This window comes from Gymnoscopelus braueri, assembly GCF_963280865.1.
Source record: "Gymnoscopelus braueri genome assembly, chromosome: 14".
NCBI classification, from domain to species: domain Eukaryota; kingdom Metazoa; phylum Chordata; class Actinopteri; order Myctophiformes; family Myctophidae; genus Gymnoscopelus; species Gymnoscopelus braueri.
In genome coordinates, this window is record NC_137619.1 from 4,851,839 (window position 1) to 4,876,806 (window position 24,968).

General features: G+C 39.8%; 2 protein-coding genes and 1 pseudogene across 3 annotated transcripts in view; 1 reads left to right on the forward strand and 2 right to left on the reverse strand.

Moving 5' to 3' along the window:
• Positions 1 to 24,968, reverse strand: part of ankrd1a (ankyrin repeat domain 1a (cardiac muscle)) — a 180,486-nt gene that overhangs the window by 140,054 nt on the left and 15,464 nt on the right. The window lies entirely within an intron of this gene.
• On the reverse strand, positions 7,140 to 14,265 carry LOC308100048 (carbohydrate sulfotransferase 1-like; annotated as a pseudogene). Its single transcript has 2 exons — positions 14,225 to 14,265; positions 7,140 to 7,774 (listed from the first exon to the last, which is right to left on the reverse strand). The product of its transcript is annotated as a carbohydrate sulfotransferase 1-like (transcript).
• The window catches only part of kif20ba (kinesin family member 20Ba), a 50,864-nt gene continuing 40,736 nt past the window's right edge, over positions 14,841 to 24,968 (forward strand). Inside the window, exons 1-10 of the mRNA XM_080449413.1 lie at positions 14,841 to 14,950; positions 17,422 to 17,535; positions 17,761 to 17,838; positions 18,902 to 19,009; positions 19,148 to 19,286; positions 19,467 to 19,651; positions 21,682 to 21,730; positions 22,707 to 22,946; positions 23,699 to 23,810; positions 24,126 to 24,197. Of these exons, the coding sequence (XP_080305539.1) occupies positions 17,422 to 17,535; positions 17,761 to 17,838; positions 18,902 to 19,009; positions 19,148 to 19,286; positions 19,467 to 19,651; positions 21,682 to 21,730; positions 22,707 to 22,946; positions 23,699 to 23,810; positions 24,126 to 24,197 (1,097 nt within the window). The 5' untranslated portion in view covers positions 14,841 to 14,950. The remainder of the gene's footprint in view (positions 14,951 to 17,421; positions 17,536 to 17,760; positions 17,839 to 18,901; positions 19,010 to 19,147; positions 19,287 to 19,466; positions 19,652 to 21,681; positions 21,731 to 22,706; positions 22,947 to 23,698; positions 23,811 to 24,125; positions 24,198 to 24,968) is intronic.

Consider the following 24,968-nt stretch of genomic DNA (forward strand, 5'->3'; position numbering starts at 1 on the left):
ATCCTGATGTCAGCGGCCGTTGTCATGGTGATTTTTTTACTGGCAGGACGGTGTAATGACGTCACGCGCACGCGCCCATGCACGGCACGTGCACACCGCGCGCATTTTATTTTACCTTAAATTAGGAAACATGTTTATAAAGGAAATGTTTTTTAGGTTAGTTTTAAAGTAATACTAGGTAACGTTTTCAACAAAACTAAAGTTAAATTGTATATCTTTTGCGAGTGGCAAAGGTTTCACAACACCCACTCCGTGAATTTCACCCCCGGAAGCCTTTTATTTATATATTTTCTATTGAACGTGTACGGGGGGGACTTTCCCGGGAAAATGACGTTCCTGGCCAACGTCATGACGTCGTGGCCGACGTCCTCAGGAACTACCGCAACGGTTTCCTGTTTGGCCAGGAACTACCGCGCTATTAACAAAAAGGAACCTCACGCTGATTTTAAGATAATGTAGGATTGGAAGATCGAAAAAGAACAGAAAAAGAAAGCACAGCTCATGGTAACTAATGCTCCACTGGCTAAGAGAAACGATCCGTAGATAGTATAAAACAATTAAAAGAACGCTTTTTGAAACGCTTCCGGCTTCCGGTGAAAACGAATGGAATTCTGGGTAATCGAGGATTACGGAAATTGTATGCAGTGACGGTAGTGACCAGCAGAGGTTGCTAAAAATCGTTAGTTGTGAATTTGCATTGTACAACTTTAATCTTTTTAAACTAATTCAAATTCAAGGAATGCCATGAATTATAGAGCTGAAAACTAAAAGTTGACTTTGAACTAGTATCTTTGTCTTCTTCGACGGTGGCTGAGGCATTGCTGCGTGCAGACAGGATACTGGTAGCAGCCCTACTGAAGCCAACATGCTGTGTTGCTTACTGTGTAGTCCAGTGTTTATCAACCTTTTTTGTGCCAAGGCACACCTGGCATAGACAAAAGATCCCAGGGTATCCTAGATATACGGTATATATATATATATATATAATTATATATATATATATACCGTATATATATATACACACACACTAGGGGTGTTTTTTCATTTCATGAAACGATACGATACGATATTGGGCACACAACTTTGATACGATTTCGATACGATACGCACTTTTTTATTATGAAAATATATGGGGGAGAAAAAAAGCAAACGCAAACAAATATTTCTGTTTTTGCATTATTCAGACATGCAAACTTGTAGCTTTTCAGCTTCCACTAGCCGTTTTGAATCCAAATAGGGCAATAGTGTGACACCTGACCCGAAAAAATAAACAGCATGTTGTCACCCTTTTCACCTCGGGCTGTTTCTATGCCTGATTATTATTATTGTTAAAAAAAAAAAAAAAATCAAAATCAAAATTATATTTTTTCAAACCTTCTTCAAATGGCGTGGCACACCTCAGCAGTAGCCCCGGCCCAAAATTGGGACGTTTGCCAGGGTTGATAAACACTGGTGTAGTCTATAGATGTGAGGAGTGAGGAATCATTTTCACACTCACTTGTAAACCTGTTATGCAAAGTAGCCATTTGGTTACTTGGCTCGTGAATCTACGGGGGGGGGGGGCACGTTCTAGCGTGCACGTGTGTGAACGCGCGTGCACTGTACCGTACCGTGCCGTACCTTGCGCGTGAAAAAAAATCACTGGCCACACGCCGTCCTACTCCGTGTGGCCTCCATGACACCACTGCCTGATGTGGATTAGTGGATGCTGCTGAAGGCTTCTTCACATCTTTATTTTCATACATATTATTATTAGTTTTGGCTAGAGTGTTTTTTTTTTTTTCAGTAACAGGGCCAGAGTTATAATAAACACAACATACATGTTCAGGTGGTGTTGATTTTGACAGCACATTTGTATTCAGTTTTAGTCACAGTCTTTTGAATCAAATTCCATTTAGTTTTAGTCATATTTTAGTCATCTGAAATGTTTTAGTTTTTGTCTAGTTTTAGTCGACTAAACATCATAAGATTATAGTCGACTAAATCTACAGTTGATTTAGTCGACTAAAATGTATGTTGGCGGTGCCTTGATGGCGTCATAATGGCTGATTTTACACTTGGTTGCATGCTGAAAATAGCCGATCTACAAGCTCACAACGCGTCGCAGAGCGCGACGCGTTGTGAGCTTGTAGATCGGCTATTTTCAGCATGCAACACCCGAGCGCAACCAAGCATAAAATGACTTGTCTTTTAGTTCTACTGGATCTCTTCTCCACTAGTTCCCTCACTAACATTTTAGTCTAGTTTTTATTAGGTAAAAAAGGTAGTCGACGAACATTTTTTCGTCATAGTTTTAGTCGACGTAATAACACCGGCAGTGGCAACGTTTCAGTTGTTGTTGTTGTTGTTGTTGTTGTGGTATTTGCTGCAGTAGCCTCCATCAGCACACAGAATGTGTTGTCGTTGTTGTTCAGTGGTGGAAAAAGTACTCAAATTGTTTACTTAAGTAAAAGTACCAATACTGCAATATAAAAATACTCTGTTACAAGTAAAAGTCCAGAATTAAAAATGTACTTGAGTAAAAGTAGAAAAGTATTGGCATCAAAATGTACTTCAAAAGTATCAAAAGTAAAAGTACTAAATATTTGAAAATAGCAGATCTACAAGCTCACAACGCGACGCGTTGTGAGCTTGTAGATCGACTATTTTCAAATAGCCTAGGTATAACATAGGGCTAAAGTGGTTAATGTATGTTTTATAATGTAATAATTTATATCTGAAAAGTAACTAGTAACTAAAGTTTTCAAATAATTGTAGTGGAGTAAAAGTACAATATTTACCTCTGAGATGTAGTGGAGTAGAAGTAAAAGTATTGCAAATTGGAAATAGTCAAGTATAAAGTACAAATACCTCAAAATTTTACTTAAGTACAGTACTTAAGTAAATGTACTTAGTTACTTTACACCACTGCTGTTGTTGTTGTTGTTGTGGTATTTGCTGCAGTAGGCCTACATCAGCACACAGAATGTGTCCTTAGTGAACCCATGCTGGGGTCAGTGGGTGCTGCTATTAATACAGCACCCAGGCAGCAGCAGTTTAGGGGTTAAGCGTCTTTGCTCAGGGGCTTTTTCCACCCATAGGCCGGGTGGGCCGGGCGGGGGGTCAAACCAGTGACCTTCCCATTCCCCAGACTGGTCAAATGGTAAATGGTGCATTTATTATAGCTTTTATCCAAAGTGCTTTACATAGATTGTGCAATACATTCACCCAGTGAATTGTGAATGTGTGTGTGAATGTAATAAACAAGCTATTGTCGCCTTGCTAAACTAATGGCCTATGTCATTTTTTAAAAGTTTTTCAGGAAAAATAAAAAAGGGATCCAAAACAAAACTATAAGATATCATTTCACCCAAAATGTTTATAACAAATTATGACTATTTAAATAGAAATAACACTGTCTGTCAGTTATGTAACATAAGAGATTTAAATGGGTTTAAATAGGATTAAATCTGATTTTTTTGTTTTGCCTAAATCAGTAAATAATTTGGCCTAAGTCACAAAACCATGTGACTTAGGCCAAAAAAAGTCACACTAGGGAGTTAGGCCATTATACTAAAAGGGGAGTGAACAGCATGATCCTTTTCAATTAGGAGATGGGCGATTTTACCAGAGGTGGCCAATGTCATGAGGAGCTGACTTAGGCAAAAATAACATTTTCCTCAAAAAATGACTTAGAAGGCCATTAGTTTAGCAAGGTGATGCTATGTAAAGCGCTTTGGATAAAAGCGCTATATAAATGCACCATTTTACCTTTTTTTTTTTTTACCATACACACACATTCATACACCGATGGCGGAGGAAACCATGCAAGGCACCAACCTGCTCATCGGGAGCAATCAGGGGTTCAAGGACACTTCAGCACTAACTCTGGGGGAGCCCGGGATCAAACTGGGAACCTTGCGGTAACTATCCGGCCACTCTACCCCTGAGCCACAAACACATCCGCTGTAAAGAGCTCCTGGTTTATTTTATTTGTATTTGTTTTATTCATTTATGAGTCTTGCTTTGCTTCCCTGTCACAGTAGTGACACACTGGGAAAGGTGCAATCTATGAACTTTGTTCATGTCAGTGGTTCTCAACAGTGGTGGAAAGTAACTAAGTACATTTACCCAAGTACTGTAGGCCTACTCAAGTACAATTTTCAGGTATTTTTTACTTTACTGGAGTATTTCCAATTTTCAATACTTTTACTTCTACTCCACTACATCTCAGAGGCAAATATTGTACTTTTACTCCAATACAATTATTTGAAAACTTTTAGTTACTAGTTACTTTGCAGATATAAATTATTACATTATAAAACATTAACCACTTCCGCCTTATTTTATACACAGGCTATTTTGCTATCTTTTTTTGCTATCTTGCTAGCTCACAACGCGTTGCGATGCGACGCGTTGTGAGCTTGTAGATCGTCTATTTTCAAACATTTTAGTACTTTTACTTTTGTTACTTTAAGCGCGTTCTAGGTACCTTTCGCGTGAAAAATTTACCGGCCACACGCCGTCCTACTCCGTGTGGCCCCCATGACACCACTACTAGGGACTCAAGGGGTTAATGTGTTTCAGAATGTCCTCCCCTCAGTTTCCTCTCTTACTGCCTTGTTGAAGAGTTTAAGAATTATTTATTCTTAGTTGCATGGCTGGTGTCTACAGATCTACAAGCTCACAATGCGTCACCTGTGAGCTTGTAGATCAGCTATTTACTGAGCACGACACCAGCACACAACTAAAGTATAACTGGGGCTTCATTAAGGGCTGACAAACACCGCCCTCTGGTGGTGAAACAAGGACAATACCGGGTGAGTTGCACAATCATGTTGATCTCCACTCACAATTCAATTCTGTTCAAATGAAATGAAAAGGAGCTTTATCTGCATACATGTACATTGTCAAAAAACATAATAAAACAATTTAGAGTACAGTAAGACATTAAGGCTAAACGGATAACACATAAAAGTCCTGGGGAATTGTTTCCATTTTGGTCCTTTATGTAATCAATTCATCAACATAGCATAACAACATAACACAATATATGTCATCAACAAATAGTCCTAAATATTAAATCCAAATGATCTAGTTTTTTTTTTCTCGTTTTCTAAATATGAAATTACCCAGATAGCAACATTTGACTGGAGCGGATCCGGGCCAGATGTACAGTATGCCAAAATCCGGTCCACATGAGTAAAACTGATCCGTCCCACTGTCTTTTTGCACAATGGGCCAAATCCGGTGTGGAGTCACATTACAGGTCTGGATCTGGAACAGTTTCGGACCAGAGCTGGCCCAGGTTTAGCATAAAACAAGTAAATACTGTATCTGGCCCACATTTGGCACTTTTCCCGATCAAATGTATATGAACCCAGTGGGTGCATCCACACATGTACGTCAAGGTCAAGTTGACGCTAGGGTCGCAAGCCCTTGTTCCGGTTCCGGCCATTTTTGGCCGTTACTCAATGAAAACCGGAACCCGGATATGCTTTTCAGACGGACGTCGGGACGGAACTTACGGTTTTTTAACTTAACATGGGAGTGGATGGGACTTCCGACTTCCGAGCATCAACTTGACGTACATGTGTGGATGCGCCCAGTGTGAACGTTGCGTACCGTAACCGTTCCCCGGAACGGATCACTGTACCCTACAGTGATTGGGAATATGTACCGTATTGGGAACTCCATATATGGTTATGGTTGAGTGAGTCGTGACATGAGTGTGATGATGTGGTTAAAGGGATAGTTCACCCAAAAAATAACTTTTTTTCTACCGATCAGTCACCCCATGGAGGATCGTTTTCAATTTTGTCGCATTCCTAAGCCAATCATTTGATGACCAGCGGACCGGTAGGCAGCGTTTCCGGTAGGAGATACAAAGGAGACTCTTTGTGTCTCCTACCGGAACCGCTGCTGGTCATCAAATCATTGGAATTCAAGTCTCCATGGAGTGACTAATCGATAGGAAAAAAAAGTCATTTTGGGGGTGAACTATCCCTTTAAGTCTGTGTGACTTTTATAAATATTGAACCAATGAAAAGTATCAAGAGCGTGTACACACTGAATGTACACAAAATGGAGACGGTGCCTTTTCTTGGCTCTATTTGTGGAGACGAAAATGTTTTTTTTTTAATCCTTCAATCAGATGTTTTTTTTTTTTTTTTTTGCTCATTTGTACTTAAAGGTTAACCTCACTCCGTCAAATGGAAGAAGCTTGCGACACACATTTTGTTTCACAGCGTACTTGCATCTGAGACTCCGGGCGCAGAATCGATGACAGACGGAGTTTCATTTTTTCAAGCTACTAGGCAGGTGATTGGATGATCCCGCCCCTAGCAGCCGCTGATTGGTTCGTATGCGCAGCGGTTCGGGCAGCTTTACTCTGTGAGCAATCCCAGACCCTCCTTCCTGAAACCAAATGCAAATGAGATTTCCGGAGGGAGGGGGGGTTTACCAGGCTACTTAATAGTAGGGTAAGCGATATTTTTTGGTTAGAACAAAAAGTATTTTGTTAAAAGGTTAAAATACTATATTCTGATAGTAATCATTGCTATAGAGTGTTTTTTCAGTAACAGATGTCTCCCTGTCTCTCCAGCTCTTTAATAAACAGAAAATACATTTTTCGGTAGGTGTCAAAATCTCAGCCAATCAGGAGAAAGTACCCATTTTTAAGCTTAATTTGTATAGTGTTCCAGTTCCAATTTTGTCTGCTCATTTTTTAGTGTCATCACTTTTCATTTCACTTGTTTAATCTGTATCCTGATTGAGTTCTCTGTCCTGGTTGGATAAAATTGGAAATGAAACTGAAACTGAAACGAAAATGCATTTTCTGTTTAATAAAGAGGTGGAGAGACAAGGAGACTCCTTTTACTGAACAAACACTCTATAGCAATGAGTACTATCAGAACATAGAGCTATTTAACACTTATTTTAACCAAAGCAAATCACTTACCCTACCTTTAAACGTGTGCTATTTCTAGAACAAAATGAGAATCATCCGTTATTCCCATGAGGTGCATTCAAGAGTCTTTAGTTAGGTGCAAATTTGAGAGAAACAAACAAAACAAAACAAATGACAGAAAAAATAACTGAACTAAGGAAATAAGGCGACATATATCAAAAATAGTCTTTTTTCCCAGAACTATCTTCGTCTACAAAAAAGGTACAAAAGTTTTGTCCTGGACGAGCGAGAGGTTCATGTTTTTCAGTTCCTCCGCCGACCGCCCAGTTTTGTACCCCAGCTGGTGGAGCACCTTCTGACACGCCACCTGTGCGTGCTCCACCATGTCGTAGGACAGTCTCAACCGCCAGCTCTCCGCCGTGGCCGCCGAGTCCCTCACCGTGCCGTACTTGTGTTTCGCCGTCTCGCCGCTGCCCCTGGTGCTCGCCTGTATCCAGTCCTCCACGTTCTTGTCCATGTGCAGCCCCAGGTAGTCGTAGATCTCCCTGCTTTTGAGGAGCGGGTTTCGCGCCAGGTCCTCGTAGCGAACCAGCATGTACTTCCCCTTGAGCCAGGGCGTGTGGCCGAGGCCCGTGGAACACGGAGCGGAGGAAGTCGCGGCAGATCGCCGTCAGCTGGCCGAGGTCCAGGTCGTCGGGCCGGCGGCCCGTGGCCCGCCAGACGCTCCACGGGCGGAAGTCGTCCCGGAAGGTCTCGAACCGCGACGAGAGGATCCCGCGGGGGTCCCTGACCAGCTGGATGACCTTGAGGTTGAGCCGGGGGTCCTCCACCAGAGCGCGCAGGTCCCCGACCTCCGGCACCCGCACGATCTTGAGCACCACGTGCCTCGGAATCAGAATTAGAATAATCAACCTTATTGTCACATCAAGACGGTTTACAGGTGACAAAATCTCAATAACATTGCTTTGGTTTAGCATTGCCTGGGTTTAGTGTTAACCACTTTCAGTGTGGCGTCCCTATTTTGGTCATGTCATTATAGGCGAACACTTTCAAAAATACAACTTAGTTCTAATAAAGCAGTGCTTAATTGAATTGTATGAGCCTATTGTACCTAGCTACAATCTTGCAATTATTTGGCAACATAATAGTAGGCTATACATGGTCATACATGTAACATACAGTACAGTTGGACTTTAAAACTATTTTGTTACATAATAAACATCTACATGTAGCTATTATCCTTGTATGTCAAATATGGTCTGAAGAATCAATAGAGAATTCTGGAAATTTGAATCGGGAAAGTATGGAATTTTGAAATGGAAAATGTGTAGAAACCCCGATTATAAGTGTCACTGGCGGCCGGGCTTTCTGACTAATAATATTAATAGTTGATGGGAGTGGGACACTTTTTAAACAACTAAATATTTGGGCTTGCCGTAAGGTATATTTCCGCCACTGCCAGCGGTTTTACCTTATTTTGAGTCTTTTTGACAATCCACAACCGATGGGTTGGGTCGGCCAATCAGAGAAGCCGGTACCCACACTATGCCAAACACACAGAGACTTGTGTGTTCTCCGCAGACCCGCTGACAGACATTTACAGACATTCACTTGCACTTTACACACCGGATCATATGGGACACACCTGTACTGACAGTCACACACACACACACGCACACGCAATCTTTAAATACACACTCCAAGGATTATGAGAAAATAGTCGGCAAGAAAACTATCAACAAGTATTTAGTAAAAAGACAAATATAGATGTAATCTGAACATTGTTGACTAATTTTTTTTTGTTATTGCCCTAAAATAGAGTCAAGATATGCTTAATAATACTAATAATATTTTAATTAATTCCTTGTGTCCAAATTGTATGGAATATATGTTTGTTTGTATGTTGTATACTTCCAGATATTTGCTATGTTTCCCTTTTTGGGTGTAACATAGGGTTCAAAATGAACCCTGTGTGACATTATTTCAGTCTGGTACATGACAGAGTCTTAAATACACACTTCAATGGTTAAGAAAATGCAGTTGGTAAGAACTATTTAGTAAAAACAGAAATATATGATATGAACATTTTCAGCTCAGTTTTTTTTGTGCTGTTTTTGTCCTGTAGCCTAATATATAGTCAATATGTGCTTGAATCTTAATAACAACCACTTTATTCCTTGGGTCCAAATTGTATGGGATTTATTTTATCTTATTTGTCGCACTTCCTTCAAAAGTTATGGGCGTGTGGCTCCTGGAGTCTGACAGTCCAATGTTGGCAGCCCTGCAGAAAGAGAGTTTTTCTGGGGGGTGTGTGTGTGCCAGAATCAAAGTGGCATGCAGAGAGAGAGACCGCACTCACACCTTCCAACAAAAAATAAAAAACAATCAACTACTGCCATTGTGATTTGCATATCAAAAACTCAAGGAACTAGCAAATTAACATGAATGGCCGTGGCTGCATATCAGTGAGGGGAGGTCTCATATGGGCCTTTGACACATGGGTTACCACACAAAAAGGGTGTAATCCCCCAAAACAGGAGACAAACAGGAGAACAACAGGAGTTGTCCAGGAGCAATGGTCAAATAACAGGACTCTCCTGGTGAAAACAGGAGAGTTGGCATGCAGTTATGGCCATGTATTCCAGGTAAAATCCTGCCTAATGCACCAAATTCCTCAGGGCCAGCGCTGCTGTGCAGACCTCCATTCTTTAATACAGGGGTCTTCAACAGGGGGTCCGGGACCCCTAGGGGGTCCTCAGAGTTACTACAGGGGGTCCGCCAAATCTTTGTGTGATATGATTTTGTACCTTAACCACTTGAACCCAAGCATCCCTTTTCCGAGGAGAGCTTTAGCCCAAAAATTGCAAATCTACAAGCTCACAACGCCTCGCGCAGCAATTATTTGGCAAAGAGGTGTTTGGTGTAGAGGGAAAAAAGAGCAGACCAAGTAAACAAAAAAAGTAAAATCTGAAACACAATTTTATACAATATAGAGGGGGTCCCTGATTCATCTCTCTCTCAGCTAGGGGGTCCTTGGCCTGAAAACGTTGAAGACCCCTGCTTTAATACTCAAATCAAATCTAACTTGATTTGTGAAGCAGTTTAAAACAACCATGGTTGACCCAAAGTTAAAATCAAAATTCAAAAGAGCAAAAAGGTGCAAGAACACGACAGAAAACATTATACAGATACAAGACATGGTTACAGCATCAGTACACATCAAAAGGTCAACGAAACGACAGGGAGAAAAGGTGAGTCTTATCTGAGGATTTTAGACTCGACAATAATTGGTCTGTAATTGTTTGTCATATTTTTTAACATCGAGTCCTATTGTCTATATTGTTTGTCCGTGATTGTCTATTGTACACCATTTGTGAAGATCATTATAATAATAATAATAAGTATTAATATTAATTATGATAATAATATTACAGTTATTATTATTGCAGTTATTAAATATTATTGTTATTGTTGTTATTATTGTTATTATTATTATTATTATTATTTGTATTATTATTATTATTATTATTGCTTTTTTCGTTCTACTTACTCTTGTCAGAAGTTTCTAAAACAAAACGTCCGTCTTCTGTCTGTCTCTCTGTTAGTTCTTTCTTCAGTATGTCTCTTCTCTTGTATATGATTTTACCGTCACTTAATTTATGAACTTTAAAAAGTGAAAGCAAAAAAATATTTTTTTTACAGAAAAGCCCAACATGTACACCTGTACCTCAGAATGAAGGGACAGTAAGTGGGGTGAAAAAGTGCAATCTCTTAAAAAGACATTACAACAGGGGAGGCACCTCTTCAGATCACATGGTGTCACTGTCAGTCATGGAGGGGGCGGGGTTGTTTCTGGAAAATGATCTGTCTATCTACCTTGGTGTGTTTTTATCACTGTATTTATTTATATATTTTATTTAAGTAAAAGTATCAATACTGCAATGTAGAAGTACTCTGTTACAAGTAAAAGTCTGGAATTCAAAATTTACTTGAGTAAAAGTAAAAAAGTATTGGCAACAAAATATACTTAAAGTAGTACCAAAAGTAAAAGTACTAAAATATTTGAAAATAGCAGATCTACAAGCTTGTAGATCGTCTATTTTCAAATAGCCGATGTTTAAAACAGAGCTAAAGTGGTTAATGTATGTTTTATAATATCATAATTTATATCTGAAAAGTAACTAGTAACTAAAGTTTTCAAATAATTGTAGCGGAGTAAAAGTACAATATTTGCCTCTGAGATGTAGTGGAGTAGAAGTAAAGGTAATGGAAATTGGAAATACTCCAGTAAAGTACAAATACCAAAACATTTTACTTAAGTAAATGTACTGTAATGTCACCAATATTTGCATATAGGTGACATTTATCCTCTGCGTGGTGGAAAAGGTACTAAAAAAAAACAGAATAAAACCTTTGTGCACACTTGATTGATTGATTGATTGATTGATTGAATACTGTATTAGTCAGAAAGGAAACAGCACGTGGCACAGTAAGAAATTAAGGCTAAAAGTATGTATGTATTCAATTCATCAACAAAGAGATGGGAAATTGAGCTTGTAGATCGGCTATTTTCAAATGGCCTAACTATGCACTGGAGGGACGGTTGACAGCCGGAATGTAGACGGTATCCAGGAGCAGTATGGGTTAGCGCCCCAGCCTGTGTCTTCAGTGAGGAAAAAGCCCAACAAATCCACGGTGAGGCCTTTAAGGAGGGCCTTTGAGGCAAGCCGCAAGTGGAGCCTGTAGTACATAGGCTACATGGGCAACCTACGGCCTGGGGGCCACATGCGGCCCCCACCTTCACTTAATGCGGCCTGCAGGTTAATACCGAAATACTGATATATTATTGATTTCAGCTGTTACAATTCCAAACAAACACGACCCGCTTTAATTACTTCCAGTCTATATTAGTAGCTTAATGACTAGTATTACAATTCTATTGTCTTTTTTATGTCCAATATATTTGTATTTAAGTTCATACAGTTAAGATAAGTATAACTAAATGCATTCGAAATGAAATAAAATGTTACTTTTCAGGATTCCAATTAAAAAAATAGCCCAAAAAAAACATGGACTGCAATTCCAAAATAGCAAAAATAGCAGATCTACAAGCTCAAAACGCGTCCCACTGCGACGCGTTTTGAGCTTGTAGATCGGCTACTTTTGCTACTTTTGTGTGACATAGAATGGCGATTAATTTACCAAAAAAAGTTAAAATACGGAGATAAGAGGTGTCTGCCTGACAGTACATGCAATGTGCCCCTCTAGAGTGAGTGTGGAAATAATAGTGTCCCTCTCCATCATCAAAGTTGCATCACCCCTGCTGTAGTACCACCACGGCCCAAGAAACCATCACTCCAGAAGGAAATGTTTGGAACGGGGGGAGTCTGATGCAACGCTCAGGTCCTGGACCTGGTGAGAGGAAGGAGGAGCCCGGCCAGGAGGCCATCCACAGAGCCTAGTCCCTCCACGTGCCAGAGCCTCCCCCGGTCCAGGCAGAGTAGTTCCGGAGAAGCGGATTGAATGGCCCTGTCTTTCCCTAGGTAAGTCAGGGGTTTGATCAACCCCGGCTGGGTCACCTGGGCGAGGGTGTATGTTGTTGCGAGACCCGAAACACCCGTTGACCCCAGGCTACAACACTGATGATACGTCCCAGGTGCATCCATGTGATGTTTTTCTTTATGGCAGAGTAGTAGTGGAGTAGAAGTAAAAGTACTGAAAATTGGAAATATTCCATGTTACGGCCCTATGTGGCCTCATATTGTATTTTTAACCCTCTTGAGTGATTGCAGTGCCCTATTTGGTAATGGATGGTGAAGTGGAGATTGGAGGAGTGGCATGGTGTCTGGAGACACACCTGGGCCTCATTCTTCAATCAGCCCAGCCAGCATAAAACCCTGGGAGAAGCTCTTCTACCGCCCTTTTGCCATCCGTCACCATGTGCTGCTGAACCCTTTTCTGTTAGTTAGCTGTGTTTACTTTACTACTGCAGGTCTGTTGGCTGTGTGCCTAACCTTCTCATGCTTAGTGCGTAAAGGTTACTTTATTTACTGAGTGTTTAAAGTAGAGACCATTGTAATCAGCAAATCTTAGACAGGAAATTATATTCCAAACCTTTCCCCGAAGTGCTTTTGAACTGGGAAGCTGGTAGGGGTGTGCCGCCATTTATTTTGCTCCCCCTTTTGTCCCTGTTTTTCTTAGGTAGGGAGTTTAGATTGTACTTTTTATTTTGGTGTAGATTAGGTTGTTTTATTTTCAGGTAGGGTGTATTTTGGCTTTGGCCACCCTGAAGCTGTGTGCTTTCCCTGTTTATTCATCCCTTGTACATTTAAGTTTAATCCTAATAATAAATTGTACCCTTTCTTGTTGACCCTGGTTTGGTTTGAAATGTGTTACTCCTTTATAACCTCTAGACCCTTATGAGGTCGTAACATTCCAGTAAAGGAAAACATTTATTTAGTTACTTTACACCACTGGGTGAATAATATTACACATATTTTGGTAAAACATTTGCAAGTACATTTTGATATCAGGAGGTGGTGCTATAGTGTCAAACTAATGAATCCCTCTTTCCATTAAAACCATTTGTATAACTAAAATAAACATTAAAAATAGAAGGATGAAAAGATATCTGCAAAATAAAGTAATAAACTGTCTTTTTTTGTTCACTGTTTAATATTTTTCATTTCTTATAAGAAAAGTATAACTTTATTGTCACAAACGATGTTAGAGAAAAAGGAAAATAAAAAACATAAGTCCTTGCCAATAGTTGTATCAGACAAGGACCATATTAAAGAAGGAAACGACTTATACGTCACGTCTCAGCCAACTTCCGTCTTTAAGCCCGGTTTCAGTGACGTACCAGGTAATTCCTTCTCTACATGTACACCGTGGGTTGGCTCCTGGGTTGCCATGTCCACTTATTATAAGCGACTTTGGGCTTATTTTTCTGTAAAGTTGCTTGTAAATATTGGTTAGTTGTGTTGTGGGTTGCTTATTTGGCCTTGTTTCCTAATGTTGTTTAAACCAGTGGTTCCCACAATGTTTCATGTCAAGGACCCCCACATTAATATGTATTTGTCCACAGACCCCCCCCATCTGAAAATATTTTGTGCCATTTTTTAAAAAACAATTCCTAAATATTCCAACATTACCTTTTTTTCCTTTAAGATCCCCCCCCCCCTTTACAAAAAAAATGAAAATAGCAGATCTACAAGCTCACAACGCAACGTGTTGTAGATCTGCTATTTTCAAAATGTCAGTACCTTCTTTTGGGCTTGTCGTTTTCACAGGCCCTGGTTGCATCTTTCTTGCAGAATCTGGCAACGCTGCTACCACATGGGCATGGGGGTTGGCTCTGTGTTCCGCGTTGCCATGTCTGCTTATTATAAGCGACGTAGCGCTTCTTTTTCTGTAAAGTTTGCTTGTACATATTGGTAGTTGCTGGCCTTGTTTCTAAAGTGTAGTTGTTTATCTGGGCTTGTTTCCATTTGTTTTTAAATTATTATTTAAACCAGTGGTTCTCCAATATTTTCATGAAAATGTTTTGTGCCACAGAGAACATTTTGGGTGCGTTCGGAAATTACGCACCGGAGCACACTCGCCTATTAGTTTGTATTGGCCAGTGCGCTCAGTGCTGTATTTTCGAACGCGCCCTTTAATGTGTTGTTAGAATGTTTCAATATTCCAAATATTCCACATTTTATTGCAAATGTTGTTTTACATTTTTATTTTCAAATAGCTGATGTATGGATGTATACAGTAAATAGGTTTAAAGTGCTCATGTGTTCTTTAAAAGTCGCTTCTTTTGGGCTTGTTTTCATTAAGCTCGCGTCACCAGACTTTCCACCTCGGAGGAAAGTTTTCATAGACCTGGTGGCTCGTTTCTCTCGCAAAATCTGGCAACGCTGCTCCGTGTCCTGATTGGTCAGATTCAAAAAGGACGCGGCTGGTGCATAGTTAGTTTCCTTGTTGTTTCGGCTGGAATGTTTTAACGTTTTAATCTGTTATGTTTTAATATCTAACGTTCTTAAGCCTGTGTGTTGTTAAATCTCCTGAGAGGTAAGCGTGATTAAAACACAACATATATGACGTCATATTGTAGTAACTGTGTTTAACTACGAAAAGCTCCTGTTAGCTCTCAGCTGGTAGGTTGTTATGCTAACATGCTAACATGCTAACTGGGTTTGTTTGTTAGTTTGTTTGTTTGTTAGTTAGTTTCAGTGGTGGAAAGTAACTAAGTACATTTACTTAAGTACTGTACTTAAGTACAATTTTGAGGTATTTGTACTTTACTTGAGTATGTCCAATTTCCATTACTTTTACTTCTACTCCACTACATCTCAGAGGCAAATATTGTACTTTTACTCCACTACAATTATTTGAAAACTTTAGTTACTAGTTACTTTTTTAGATATAAATTATGATATTACGAAACATACATTAACCACCTTTAGCCCTATTTTATACAAAGGCTATTTGAAAATAGCAGATCTACAAGCTCACAACGCGTCGCATTGCGACGCGTTGTGAGCTTGTAGATCTGCTATTTTCAAATATTTAGTACTTTTACTTTTGGTACTTTAAGTACATTTTGATGCCAATACTTTTGTACTTTTACTCAAGTAAATTTTTTATTCTGGACTTTTACTTGTAACAGAGTATTTTTATATTGCAGTTTTGGTACTTTTACTTAAGTAAAGAATTTGAGTACTTTTTCCACCACTGGTTGTTAGTTTAAAGCAGTGGTTCTCAAACCATTTCATGCCAAGGACCCCCAAAACGATATGTATTTGCCCACGGACCCCCATCTCAAAATATGATGTTCCAGGGACCCCCAGAGAAGCAAAGATTTGAGTTACAAATGTTCGCTCTATTATTTTCAAAAATGGCAGATCTACAAGCTCACAGTGCCGCGCTATGAGCTTGTAGGTCTGCTATTTTTGAATAGCCCCAAAGTATAAAAATATGGATAACGGGGTCACAAATGATCGTGAAGCTATATTAACTAATTTTGCTGGGGACCCCCTATAGCTGGTACCCCTCACCCAACTTTGAGACCCAATGGTTAAAATAACCTTCAACCTGTTGATAAATGAAAGTGAACAAAATCATAGTTGTTAGTTTAAAGCTTATTTAACAGAACCACCACCTGTGACTCATTAGTACTAACAAGCTAACTCTGTTATCCTATTATCTTATTAAACCTTAGAACTGGTAAACCTTGTTAACTGTAATGTTTTCCACATTAAGTCGTTAAATGTTTAATTAAATGACAGTGGTTTTATTGGTGATAAAGTACACTTAGTCTTATTCAGAGTCGAGTGGTTTCAGTCATCTTAGAGCAGTGGTTCTCAAACCTTTTCGTGTCAAGGAGTCAAGGACCCCCAAATTGATATGTATGTGGCCACGGACCCCCACCTGAAAATATGTTGAGCCAGGGACCCCCAGAAGCAAAGATTTGTTAAATATCTTTAAAAAAAAAAACATTTAAAGATTTGCACATTTTAAAGATCTTTCAAAAATAGCAGCTCTACAAGCTCATAGCGCAGTGCCGTACTATGAGCTTGTAGATCTGCTTTTTTTGGCAAATTTTCCGAATGGGGATACTAGGGTTAAAGTGGTTAATATCACACAAAGATTTGGTGGCCCCCTTGTAACTCTGGGGACCCCTCAAGTGGTCCCGGACCCCCTGTTGAAGACCCCTGGGACTTTTCCCCATAAATAACTAACGGGAGCCTTGTTGTTTAAAACCATCTACAGCGTCATCATGGTTCTCTTTTAGTTTCAAGGACCCCCATAAATTATGAGTGTACGTAACCAAATGGACCCGTGGAGTAGGTCTGTCAAAAGTATTAAATAATCACTTAAACAATTATTTGAGAAAATGGCAATATTTTCTTCTATAATTGTTTCCATGTTGAAACATTTTCATACGTTGTCAAACATTAAAAACATTTGTGGAAATGGCAGATCTACAAGCTCACGACGCGTCGCGATGTGACACGTTGTGAGCTTGTAAATTAGATGGGCTATTTCCACTATTTAAAAATATTTTGAAAGTTCTCTTTCTATATTTAATTTATAGTTACTTATCATCTGCCCTGTGCTATGTTTGTTTACAAAGCCTACAAGGCAAATATAAATGTAATTTTTATTTATATGTTCAATGCCAAAAACAATTTTATTTGTGACAATTTCCACAGACAAATGCATATAATTTTGGGGGTCCTTGACATGAAAAAGTTTGAGAACAAATTATATTCTAGCAACACAAGTAAAAAAAACTAAAAATAAACTGTTAGGACATAAAGTTTATAGGCTCTCCCAGAAGCAAAGATTTGAGTAAAATGTTGGCTTTAAAAAAAACATATGTATTCAAAGATTTGCACAAAAGCATTGTAGCCGCGCTACGAGCTTGTAGATCTGCTATTTTTTTAATAGCCCAAAGTGTAAAATAATGGTTGTAGTTGTGAAATCTAAAAAATGACTGCTTTCTGGGATTGAATGACTGGATTAATGTTTGTGTCCAGATGGAGTCTGTGGAACAGGAAGTGGACAGAAGTGAACCTGTAGACATGGACGACCTGAGGGATGGGAGGATAGACCTGAGCTCAGAGTTCGGCGCTCTGCAACACAAGTCAAAGGTGTTTGAACGTCGTTTTCATTTACTAGACGTCAGGGATGCGACCATAATAAACATTTCATGTTGTTATTGTGACCAAAATAACTGATTTTACGATATTATCGCGATAATCGAAATATGCTTAAAACTCTTTAAAATTACACTTTTGTTGACGATCTGCAAGCTCACAACGCGTTGTTACACATCTAGATTTAAACGCTCACTGACTTCATCATCTCTCCAACAGGAGAGCAGAGAGCTGCTGAAGGTCTACCTCCGAGTCCGACCTCTGACCTCCAGCGAGGCTGATCAAGGAGAGGCTCAGGTACGTTTTAGTTTTTTATCTCCTGAGGTTTGTTCATCTTTTGGATCTTTGTGTGTTCTTTGTGGCGTTTTATATCAAAACCCATTAAGACCTGAAGCCGATTCTACAAAATAATGTCTTCTAAATCTCAACAGTTTTCTATAAAGCGTACGTTTCTATATCGGTGGTTCTCAAACTTTTACATAATTGTCAGTCAAGGACCCACAAAATGATATGTATTTGGCCGCGGACCCCCCCCCAACCTCAAAATATGTTGTTCCAGGGACCTCCCAGAAGCAAAGATTGGAGTTAAAATGTTTGCTTTAAAATAATACATATATTCAAAGATTGTCAAAATCTGATTGCCAAAGTGTAAAATAATGCTTTTTTTTTTGCTCAAATCAAAAAGTGACACAGATGCCTTCCAGGTCTTAAAGGGTTAAGGCCTGTCACAATTATTACATAACAAACATGACCTGCATTCATTACTTCAGTCTATATTATATATATATATATATATATATATATATATATATATATATATATATATATATATATATATATATATATATATATATATATTGGTTGTTTAATGACTAGTATTGCAATGTTATTGTCTTTTTTTTATGTCCTTTTGTATTTAACCTCAAAGATAAGTATAACTTTTCCAATTCGAAAATAGGGGGTCCACAGCTAAATGTGTCAATAAAGCGTCAAGCATTGTAAACCCTTTATCCATATTGTATACTTAAGTTATTCAAAAATAGCAGATCTATAAGCCCACAGCGCAGCACTATGAGCTTGTAGATCTGCAATTTTTGAAAACGTGTGCGATTTTTTTTTTTTTTGTGTGTGACTGTTTAAAAAATATATTTAAAGGGAACATTTGTAACAAATCTTTGCTTCTGGTGGTGCCTGGAACAAAATATTGAGAAGGGGGACCCCGCGGCCAAATGCATATCATTTTGGGGGTCCTTGACATGAAAACGTTTGAGAACCACTACTGTACATATCATTGTGTGTGTGTGCCTCAGGACTGTTACCATTTATACTGTACATATCATTGTGTGTGTGTGTGCCTTAGGACTGTGTTACAATTGAGTCTTCAGACACTGTGCTGTTGAAGCCTCCTCCGTCCAGACTCAGTGATAAATCACTGAGCCAAACTGGACAACGCTTCCAGTTCTCAAAGGTTGGATTTTTTTATTTTATTCTATAATTATGAGAGAATCGTAAAGAAACATCTGTTATCATCATCACACGTTGCTCATTCAATCCTGTATAAATAAAACGTGTGTGTGTGTGTGTGTGTGTGTGTGTGTGTGTGCAGGTGCACGGTCCAGAGTGCAGTCAGAAGGAGCTGTTTGAAGGCACTGTGAGGAACTCTGTGAAAGAGGTTCTCCAAGGAGAGGATTCTCTGGTCTTCACATATGGAGTCTCCAACGCTGGGAAGACCTTCACCTTCCTAGGTGAGTTAACCACTTCAATATATATATATATATATATATATATATATATATATATATATATATATATATATATATATATATATATATTAATATATATGCGTGTGTGTCTGTTTTCAGGGGTTTCCAGCTGTATAACAGCAGTATGATTCGTATCCTAACACTATATGTGTGTGTGTTCAGGGTCAGAGTGCGATGCGGGCGTCCTACCTCGGTCTCTCAAACTGCTGTTCAACAGTATTGAAGGCAGAGTTTTCACCCAGACGTCCGTGAAGCCACAGCGCTGCAGAGACTTCATCAAACTGACCAGAGAGCAGCAGCACCAGGAGACCATCTACAAGAGGAACCTGTTCAAAAGCCTCAAAGAGGTCACTTTCCATTTCATTTTCAGCACTACGTTGTACTCTAGTACCGTGACCATTTTATTTACTGTGGTTTGGAAGAGGTCAAGACATTTACTCTGATCTTTGTAAGGGCAGGTACACACTGTAGGACTTTTAAAGTGGTCGGGGGAGTCATCTAATCGTTAAGCATTACACACTACAGGAGTTTATTTCTTGAAATGGGCTGTCATATATCGTTGTGGTTTTCACACTATAGATTGAACCCCGACCAGGGATTACACACTGTAGGATAGTTCACTAGGATGCTGTGAAACCGGCCCTATATGTGAGGTTTGGACATCGACATTCGCTGCACTGTGATTGGCCACCATTGTACCCCCCACCCATTGTACCCCCCCAGCCCTGCGCTGTGATTGGCCACCATTGTACCCCCCTAACCCTGCACCATGATTGGCCACCCGTGATTGGCTGACTATTCAGGACTGTGATTGGCTAGTGAAACATGACACATGTGCATAGCCCTATAAATAGGACTATGCACTTAAAAAAAAACATTTTTTTTAAAAAAAAAAAAAAAGTTTTTTTTTAAGTTAGGGGTGTACAATGGTTGGTCCACAATATTACTTTTCTTTAAGTGAACTTCCATCACTGTGATGACCACCATTTTTTAATGTTTAACTTAAAACGGGACCCCTTCTAGCCACGGTGGCTGCTGTAATGTGCTCTCATTGGCTGTAGCGTGGATCTCCTCGTAGACCCCTTTCATACTGTATGATACTGTGAGATGTCTAGTCGGCGACAGAGCCAAATATATAACCCGCTAGATATTTCAAAACCGATCTGCGTCAGATCGGGAGGTTTTGTCGGCGAGTGCCAAAAAAGTAGCCTGGTAAACCCTCCCTCCGGAAATCTAATTTCTATTTGATTCCTGGAGTGAGTCTGGCCTGATCCGCCTGTCTGCAATATTGGCTGTGCTGGAGTTGGGCGGGAGTAATACCGTTGACTGACAACCCCTTCAGCCAATGATAATTTTTCCCCTTCAGCCAATCAGCAGTTCACCAATCTTAATGTGACGCGACGGGACTTTTGAGACAGCCATACCCAAAATGGGTTGCCTTTTTCGGGTACAATGGTGTCACTGCCCGCCCCTACCGGTTCTCTAATTATTATTTTTTAAATAGGCTTTGTCATGATTAATTGACCACATATATGAAGTTAAACAACTACATTCTATCCAAACGATATCTTATAAGTAAATTCCGTGCCTCAAAATAGAAGTTAGAGAGCTTTTTGAAGTAAAAAAATAGCGGAGAAAACTGCCCACAGAAAAAGATGGCTGCCGTTCGTGTTTTGGGCTCACTCGAACTCGCCACCTGATTGGCCAACTGTCGCTGTCAATCACAGAACGATGTGCGACGACGCTGATAGGCGCGACCGTTTGGCATATACAGCCAATATTGCAGAGAGGCGGTTCATGCCAGACTCACTCCAGGAATCAAATAGAAATTAGATTTCCGGAGGGAGGGTTTACCAGGCTACCAAAAAAGGTCCCCGACAGCATAATCGGACCAAATATCCCGCAGTGTGTGTACCTGCCTTAAGTGTATCTGGATAAGAGCTAGGGCTGTCTGCTATCTCACGAATCGATTCGATTCCGATTCTTGGGGTCACGATTCCGATTTTTATCGATTTTTTTCAAAACAAACGATTCTCGAGTTCAAATTTTTTTTTTCTTCGATTCAAACGTTTTTTTTTTAAACGATTATTGATTCAAAACATAGGATTTCAGGATCTACTCCAAGTTTTATCAACTGATAATAATGTAAACACACAAAGGTAAATCCAAGATCGTAAAAAAAAAAAAAAAAAAACTTTATTTAATTTTTTTAAATCGATTTTGAAAAAAATGAGAATCGATTCTGAATCGTCCAACAGTAGAATCGCGATCGATTTTTTTCCGACACCCCTAAGAGCATCTGCTAGATGCCTAAACTGTAGAATGAGTAAAGAGTCATTAAACATGTTGTTCATTGTTAATATTCTTTGTCCCTCAGAATGAGTGTCAGAAGAGCCAGAGCTCAACTAGCAGGACCAACCTGGAAGGTAAGCTGACTGTTTTGACTCTGTTATGTTGGGATGACAATAGAATGAACTGGAGCCAGACCCATGATGTCAGCCGTTATTTGACTTTTTTTTTTTAAAGACCGCTGTGTTATTCGGTGATTCCATAGACGCCAGCATGTCTTCTATGGAATCATGTTGAAAATAGCTGATCTACAAGCTCTCTCGCGTCGCTTGTAGATGGGCTATTTTCCGATTGGAGCATTTGAAGTCCATAAAATCTTAATAGTCTCGTAAATATATGTATATTTTTCATGTCAAGGACCACCCAAAATTATATGCATTTGGCTGCGGACCCCCCCCCCCCCATCTCAACATATTTTGTTCCGGGGACCCCCAGAAGCAAAGATTTGTTTAAAAAAAAAATCATTTAAAGATTTACACACATTTTCACGATTTTTCAAAAATAGATCTGGGTTACAAATGTTTGCTTTAAAATATATATATATTCAAAGATTAGCACAAATGTTCACGATTTAAAACAAATGGCCAAAGAATAAAATAATAGTTTAAGTCAGGGGTCTTCAACAGGGGGTCCGGGACCCCTAGGGGGTCCTCAGAGTTACTACAGGGGGTCCGCCAAATCTTTGTGTGATATATTTTTTTACCTTAACCAATTCAACCTTAGCATCCCTTTTCTAAGGAGAACGTTAGCAGATCTACAAGCTCTCAACGCCTTGCACTGCGAGGCGTTGAGAGCTTGTAGATTGGCTATTTTTGGCAAATAGGTGTAGGGAAAAAAGAGCAGACCAAGTAAAAAAAAAACTTTAATCTGAAACACAATGTTATACAATATAGAGTAGGGGGTCCCTGCTTCATCTCTCTCTCAGCTTTGGGGGTCCTTGGCCTGAAAACGTTGACCCCTGGTGGTTACACAGATGTTCCCGCCTCCTGGGTGACCTAATGGGTTAATCTGTGTGTGTGTGTGTGTGTGTGTGTGTGTCCGTGGTTCCACCAGGTTCCTCAGAGTCCCTGCAGGGTACCAGCAGCAGCAGCAGCGGTGTGTCGGTCTCAGAGGACCGTGTGGACGTGGACGACGTGGACGGCCAGGCCACCACCGCGCTCTTCTCCGTGTGGGTCTCCTTCTGTGAGATCTACAACGACAGCATCCACGACCTGCTGGAGGCTCCCGCCGCCGGGGTGAGGAGACAGGCCCTGAGGCTGTCACAGGACGTCAAAGGAAACTCCTTCGTCAGAGGTGTGTGTGTCTCTGTTTAACCCATTAATACCTGGAACGCATCTTTGTCACTTTAGGTTTCTTTGGCTATTCAAAAATAGCAGATCTACAAGCTCATAGCGCGGCACCGAGTGCCGCGCTACGAGCTTGTAGATCTGCTATTTTTGAAAAATCATGATTTATTTTTATTTTTTTTCAAAAAACTGTTAGGATTTAGATTTTTTTAAAGAATCGCCTCAGGTCTTAACGGGTTAATATGCCTTGTTAACAACCGGGTATCGACTAGTAACTAGGCCTGTCCCCGACTAAGGATTTGTTTAGTCGAATCTAATTGGCGACTAATTGACAATAGTCGACTGGCAGTCGACTAATATATATATATATATATATATATATATATATATTTTTAGGGCCAAAATACATTTTATTTCAAAGGGCCAAGTCTACACAGTTTGTTTTGTGTCTCCAGCAGAGTTTCTAGTGTCTCTATCTCTCTCTGGAAGAGGTTGCACATGAACTCTGCAGCCGCACTGAGGCGCTCCAACACAAACAATACCAATACAAAGACGAGGAATAAGAAGAATAAAGTGGAAGTTACGTGTGGTTGCAGGTGTAGACTTGGCCAAAAAACAATTAAAACATTTTTTGGCCCTTTTCTTTTCTTTTTTTTTTGGACTAAGAGACTAGTCGACTTAGTCGAGGTCAGGCCTACTAGTAACTATAATATAATAACCTGTGTGTGTGTGTGTGTGTGTGTGTGTGTGTTCATGTAGACCTGCACTGGGTCCAGGTCAACGGCCCAGATGAAGCCCTGAAGGTGGTGAAGTTGGGGAAGAGGAACCAGAGCTTCTCCTCCACCAAACTGAACCAGCTGTCCAGCAGGAGGTAATTATTCATTATTAATACAACGGGGCATTTTCAAATAGCCAAAATGTGTATATAGGGCTGAAGTGGTTTAATTAAGTGGTGTGTTTTGTAATAATAATCAAAATCTACAAAGTAACTAAAGTTGTCAAATAATTGTAGTGGAGTAAATGTACTTAGTTACTTTCCACCACTCTGAGCTTGTAGATCTGCTATTTTTTGCGACCGTAGTAGTATGACAAAGTAGGGCATTAATCCCCCTAACACACTTAAATATGGAGATGAGAGGTTTTTGCTGAGTTAGTAAATGAACTGTTTTTGTTTGTGTGTCTTCAGCCACAGCATCTTCTCTGTTCGCCTCCTGAGGGTTGAAGATGGCTCGGTTCCTCGTGTGCACAGCATCAGCGAGTCAGTAAACATCTCCTCCATCTCATACATCTTTACTCAACTGCAGTATAGAGCAGGGGTCTTCAACGTTTTCAGTCCAAGGACCCCCTAGCTGAAAGAGCGACGAAGCAGGGACCCCCAGTAACATACATACTGTATACACATTTATTTTCATAGATTTCATAGACCAACACCAAACCACTTTGCCGAAAATAGCCGATCTACAAGCGCACAACGCCTCGCCGCAGTGCTATTTTTGGCTAAGGTTCTCCTCAGATTAGGGATGCTGGGTTGAAGTGGCTAATGTAAAAATCGCTAAGATTTGGCGGACCCCCCGTAGTAACTCTGAGGACCCCCTACAACATGTCTTATTATTTATTCTTTTGAGTGGGTTGGGGGAATTTATGATCACATAATGATTACATTATTATTATGAACCCATGTTAGACCTCTTTTGAATTGTTATACCTTAAAGGGCAAGACTACTTTGGTAGAGGTTTGGGTTGTGGGAAATAAAAAATAATTGCTCCATTGATTAGAAATTGATGATTAAAAATATGCTCCTCATTGACTTGCGTTGTACGGTAAAACAGATCTCAAAGTCACTCTTTTAGCCCATAAACGAACGCAAACAAAGATGATTTAGACAATAGAACCTCTTTAATTTTTTTATAAAAATGTTAACTTCCGTTGATTTTACTATTTGAAGATCCGTATCCACAGATCCAGTCCGGGTTTTCTTCCTAATAAAAATAGCAAAATCAACAGGAATTTTTTTTTACAAAAAAACAA